Genomic DNA, 6,000 nt, shown 5'->3' on the forward strand with positions numbered 1-6,000 from the left:
CTTTGGATTGAAGCCAAAGTTTTCGAGCATTGCTCTTAAACTTCTTGGTCCAAAGTTTCATCCAGCTGTAAACCAGAGACAGAGACTTACCAACAACATTCGTGGATGAAAATGCATCCCAAAAGAACAGTAAAGGCTCTGCTTCTGCTTCAGCTGGAGCAACATGAGCTGATCTATCCATGAGGCTGAAGATTATCTTCCAATGCATTACTACCACATACTGCACAGGCATACACACAAGACTATCAGACCACAAGTGTGCTACATCCAAACAAGCTGCTCTGGATAAGCACACTTGCAACACATTCCAAGCTCACACTTCTCTCAGATTAAACTTGACATATTTGTTCTTAATGTGCACTATGATATCATTTCTTTCTTTCGAGGCTGCTGGTTTGTTTTTCAAACCAGCAACACAACCACCAAAATTCACAGAAACAATCCAAATGCAAACTTAAAGGGGAAAAGGAAAACTGTCCACAGATTACCATCTGCAGGGGAAGCACATGGCATCTTTTGATTCATTGAAAAAGAATTAGTCTGGGTACTTCTGAGAACCTAACTGCTAAGAAGCCTCCCTCCCTAAACTCAAATATGGACCAAAAGAAATCAATATGGGAAAGCACGGCCTGGAAGAAGGACTAAGAAACAAAAGATTAGGCAGAACTGGTTTGTGATTGAAAACACCACTCTGATCCCATGTGCACTGGCCTGACTGAGGCAAAAAACCCCAAGACATTGGTGGAACTCAGCAAATCTTCTCCCGTCTAAGAAAATGACTGCAAAGCTTTTAGGATTAAACTGTTTCTTGTCTTGGGAGCCTGTTGCTTTTCCAGATCTACCTTTCCTCTGTCCTTCCTTGTAAACTAGATAGAGAGGGGGGACAAAATGAAATACAGAACTTAAGGAAATAGAGCAGGTTTTCTTTCTCTGTCTAAGGAAATGTTAAAGAAGGGTCAATTACACAAGAGACCAGAAGGATTGCTGCCACTTCTTAATGCTGCAGGAACAGCCTTTACAAATCCTGTGTAAGATCAATATACCTTCTGTGTGATCTCTCCCATTTGTTTTGCAGGTATGGTTTACCACACGTACAACGGTCCTTAAAACAAACAAGTCACCAAAGAAGTCACTCTGGTTTAGGTAGTGTGGGCTGGGAAATGTATCTTAAATGCACCCTGACACAGGCTCATCTTATCTCCACCTCATCCCAGCATCACCTGGGGTAAGCTTCGATCACAGGAAAAGTCTCACACTTTCACTCAAGAGACACTCGGACCCAAACCCTCAGATGGATGCACGGGCTGAGCCCTGCCCTTTGCCATCACTGCTGATCCCCGCGGTGAAAGCGACCAACGCTGAGCACATGCCGCAAGGAGCAGCACCGAGGTGAGAGGCTGGGGCCAACGGGCACCACGCAGGGCTACCCAGCCTGGTGAACTGCGCAGTGACATGGAAACTTTCCTCTGGGGCAGGGAGTTGGGACTCCAGCTGGATGCCTGTGCACGACCTTTTCTGGCGAGGGCAGGGGACGGGGACGCGTGGATTCCACGGCGAAGGGGTCACCTAGAAAGGCCGCGCTTCAGCACAGGGCTTCTGAGGAGACCGAGGTGAGCGGCCACGGGGCCAGGGTGCCTCAGCGCCTGGAGCCGGGAAGGACCTGTGAGGGAACGGATCCCCGGGACAGGGTCTCTCAGAGCCCGGGGAATCTGTGAGGCAACGAGTAACGATCCCTGGACGGAGACTGAGTGCCGGGGGCCGGACAGCGCTGAGGGAGAGGGTAACGGTCTCCGGACAGGCTGCCTCAGCGCCCGGCGCACGGCATCTGTGAGGCAGCGGGGAGCGGCCGCCCCGGAGCTCTCGACACCCGCAGGCGGGCGGGACCAGTCAGGGCAGAGGTCCCCTACAGACCGAGCGGGCTCCCCACGGTCGTGGGGCGTCCCCCTCCCTCCCCCCCCTCCCTCCCTGCGCCCTTTCCACCCCTTCCCCGGCCTCGGCACTTACGGGCAAGAGCAGGAGCACGGCGGCCGCCGACGCCGGGAGGCTGCGCTGCGGCGCCCGCCCCGCCATGGGGCCGGCGGGGCTGAGGCGGGGGCTGGAGGGGGTCTCCCCGGGGCTGGCGTTTTCCGCTCAGCTGGAGCCTCCGCGCTGCCCCGGGGCTGGCATCCCCCCGCTCCTGCCGCTGCCCTTGACCCCTGCCCGCCGCCCAGGAGCCAGCCTCAGCGCCGCCGGCGCGTCCCAGGGCAAACCCCCGGGAGGGAGGGAAGGAGGGAGCCGGGCGGGGGAGCCAATCCCGCCCTCCGCCCAGGATGCCGCGGGGATGGAGGCGGCTGGGGGAGCCTCGGGGTAGGGCGACCCTCAAAGGCTCCAGCAGCGACGGGGACTTGCCCCCTACCCTAAATGCAAGTGCTTCACCAAGCACTGAGCGCAACAGAGACTTCACCGTACACAACATTTCAAGCAGTGGTGTAGCCCCCTCCCCAGGCCCTCAGTGCATAGAATCGTTTGGGTTAGAAAAGACCTTTAAGGTCTGACCCAGCACTGCCAGGTCACCGCTAAACCAAGTCCCTGAACATCACAGCTGTTAAATCCCTCCGGGGACTGTGACTCCGCTACTGCCCTGGGCAGCCTGTTCCAGGGCTTGACAACGCTTTCAGTGAAGAAATGTTTCCTAACGTCCAACGTAAACATAACCTGCCACAACTTGAGGCCAGCTCCTCTCAATTCTATCGCTTGTCACCAGAGAGAAGAGATGGACTGATCCCTGCCTCATGCCAACCTCCTTTCAGGGATATGCAGAGAGCAGTAAGGTCTGCCCCCAGCCTTGTTTTCTCTCGGCTAAGCAACCCCAGTTCCCACAGCTGCTCCTCGTAAGACTTGTGCTCTAGACCCTTCAGCGGCTTTGTTGCCCACCTTTGGAAATGATCCAGCACCTCAACATCCTTCTTGTAAGTGAGGGGCCAAATGGAAATCCTCAAGATAATGAGGATAAAATCTCCAGGCTTCCTGGACATCCTGAAGCAAAAGGGCTCCAGCCACCAAACTCATCAGCACACCATCCCCAAAATCTCCAAGCCTGTGAGGCTTCACCTTCGCTGTTCTGCAGCTGCAGTGGGAAGCAATTTCTTCTCTAGCACCAAGTCTTAGAAGACTCCTCAGCAGCATGTCTCAACTGGGAATGTGCACCTTCCTAACCAGGGAACCTGCAAGCAGCCTGTGTGCCTGTTGCTTGTGCACCTGGCCTCTGAAACAAGAGACCCTGTCCTCTTCTCATCTATTGATACTTGCCAGACTAGACCCCTGAACAAGCAAAGGGAAAACAAGGTCAATCCCATCTCTTCATGTCACATTCACACTTGCTGAAGGAGCTTCTGGTCCTCTGTTTTATTGCCCTATGGTGACTGATAGTGGTAAATCAACTGCAGTCTTACAGATTTGGATGTTCAATCTTTTGGTGGCCCATAAGTTCCAGGTCCTATCGGAGCTGCACTAAACTAGCCCTCTCCATACAATGGATGTTTGTGGTATTGTTAGACTGTGGGCATCTGGCCAAGCCCTGCTCTTCCCAGTGCCAGCAATGAGGCTTATAAGATGTTTCTTCTCATCTGCTCCATCCCATCTGCCCAGAGGACAGCCAGCTGTGTTGTGAATCACAGTTGGTACCTGCCTTCAGCTGCAGCTGGTGCTGTCCCCAAAAGCCCAACCACATCCTGAGGCACAAAAGCCTTAGTCACAACTCTGGAGCAGGAATGGACAATGACCCGATCCTTCACAGCCCAGCTGCTGGATCTCCACAGACACAAGTGCTATACACTGTCCTTCTTCATCTCTGATGGGCAAAGCATGCCCTAAGCGCCAGCTACTAACAGTCTCCTTTCAGGGAGGTAAATGCTTTCTCTCCCTTAGACATTGCCTTTCCACTCCCCTCCTTGTTTCTTATTTTTAATCCAAGTCAAATGACATAAAGGTCATGGTGGCACAGAGGAAAGTGTTCAACAAATCTCAGGGTTTCCAAAAGTTTTGCTCAGAAGCAGCAGTGCCTGAACATCTCACTTTGGGGTCTTACTGAGCATTTCATTTTTTTCTTTGCTGAGAAGTGCATAAAGCAACAGCTTCTCACCCTTTCTGAAATACCTAGGTTGGAGGCTTACATGTCTAATCCCATGCAGAAATCCCATGTAATACAAAGTACAGGCTCACGGGATGTTAGGGGTTGGAAAGGACCCAAAGAGATCATCCAGTCCAACCGCCTGCCAGAACAGGACAATCTTATCTAGCACAGACCACAGAGGAACACATCCAGACAGGCCTGGAAAGGCTCCAGAGAAGGAGACTCCACAACCTCTCTGGGCAGCCTGTTCAGTGCTCTGGGACCCTTCCAGTCAAGAAGTTCCCCCTTGTGTTGAGCTGGAACCTCCTGTGCTGCAGCTTACACCCATTGCTCCTGTCCTATCCCAGGGAGCAGTGAGCAGAGCCTGTCCCCCCACTCCTGGCAGCCTTCAGATACTTATAAACATTTATCAAATCCTCTCTCAGTCTTCTCCTCTCCAGACTAAGCAGCCCCAGGTCCCTCAACCTCTCCTCATCAGCCATGCCCTGCAGTCCTCTCATCATCCTCGTAGCCCTCCGCTGGACCCTCTCCAGCAGATCCCTGTCCCTCTTCAACTGGGGAGCCCAAAACTGAAGGCAGCATTCAAGATGAGGTCTCAGCAGGGCAGAGTAGAGGGGGAGGAGAACCTCCCTTGATCTGCTGGACACACTCTTCCTAATACACCCCAGGATCTCACTGGCCCTCTTGGCCACAAGGGCACATTGCTGTGCCATGGGTAACCTGTTAGCCACCAGGACCCCCAGGTCCCTTTCCACAGGGCTGCTTTCCAACAGATCACCTCCCAGCCTGTACTGGTGGAGTTTATTATTCTTCCCCAGGAATTGAATATCACAGCAACAAGATGGGCACCAGAGGACCTGGAATCCTCCTAAAATGCTAGCAAAGCTTTTCACAAAACAGGACTATCTTTTCTTTTTCCACTGGTTATTCAACAGGTTGAATACATTTCAATAGGAAAGCTTGCCTGGCTTTGCCTCCCCTGTCAGTTGCACACCAATATTTGTTTCCTTTCCTTATTAAAAGAAAACAAAACCATGACCCAAAGTTGCTTCCAATTAATATGAAACCTTTCATGAAAATGCAAGAGGAGGAATAAACCCAGCACAATTTCTTGTTGCATTTAGACATCCACCTCACCACTGGAAACTCACATGCAAGAGGATTACCTGAAGCCATGAGAGCTGGTAAAGGAAGCCTGCAGCTGCATCTGAACAGCATTGCTCAAGGGCTCTGAAACTAGAAAAGTTTCCCAGTGTGCTGCTCTGTGGGATTCTGTTATCATTTATCTGTGTTTGTTGTGCTGTCCAGGAGTGGAGTCCCTTAATGTTAAAAGCCCTGTAGAAACAGAACACACCCCAGATTGTGACTATGTGGGGATTAAACAATTTGTTATCTCAGTTTCATTTCCAGGCCTTTTCCCCTGATTGCTGATTGTGAGATCCAAGCAAAGCTTTTTGTTCTCTTGAGTTTTCTTATAAGGTCACTCCCCTTCTGATGCCCTTGTGCTCTCTAAGGGCTGAGCTCGTGCTGCAGCTTTTCCTTCAGTCCTGGTGCTTTTGGGGACATTTCTCCCAGTCATCTCCTCTCATAAAACTTTTAGGATCATTCATATGGGTCAAGAACTGGCTGGAGGGCTGGGCCCAGAGAGTGGTGGTGAATGGTGCCACATCCAGCTGGCAGCTGGCATCAGTGGCATGCCCCAGGGATCAGTGCTGAACACAGTCCTGTTCAATGTCTTTATTGATGATCTGGACAAAGGGACTGAGTCCAGCATCAGTAAGTTTGCAGATGACATCAAGCTAGGAGCAGTGTGGATCTAATGGAGGGTAGGAGAGCTCTGCAGAGGGACCTTGCCAGGCTGGATGGGTGGATAGTAGCTGAACAGGAGT

General features: G+C 51.9%; 1 protein-coding gene and 1 long non-coding RNA gene across 3 annotated transcripts in view; one reads left to right on the forward strand and one right to left on the reverse strand.

Moving 5' to 3' along the window:
• CRHR2 (corticotropin releasing hormone receptor 2) overlaps positions 1-2,171 on the reverse strand; it is a 221,981-nt gene extending 219,810 nt beyond the window's left edge. For both annotated transcript variants that reach the window (XM_064162364.1, XM_064162363.1), the window contains exon 1: positions 2,005-2,171. In XM_064162364.1, coding sequence (XP_064018434.1) covers positions 2,005-2,070 — 66 coding nt within the window. In that variant the 5' untranslated portion in view covers positions 2,071-2,171. The remainder of the gene's footprint in view (positions 1-2,004) is intronic.
• LOC135185562 (uncharacterized) lies at positions 1,229-5,688 on the forward strand. Its single transcript, XR_010306532.1, has 3 exons — positions 1,229-1,389; positions 1,476-1,610; positions 5,236-5,688. It is a non-coding gene; the product is annotated as an uncharacterized LOC135185562 (long non-coding RNA).
• Positions 5,689-6,000: the final 312 nt, after the last annotated feature.

This window comes from Pogoniulus pusillus, chromosome 23, assembly GCF_015220805.1.
Source record: "Pogoniulus pusillus isolate bPogPus1 chromosome 23, bPogPus1.pri, whole genome shotgun sequence".
Classification (NCBI taxonomy): Eukaryota; Metazoa; Chordata; class Aves; order Piciformes; family Lybiidae; genus Pogoniulus; species Pogoniulus pusillus.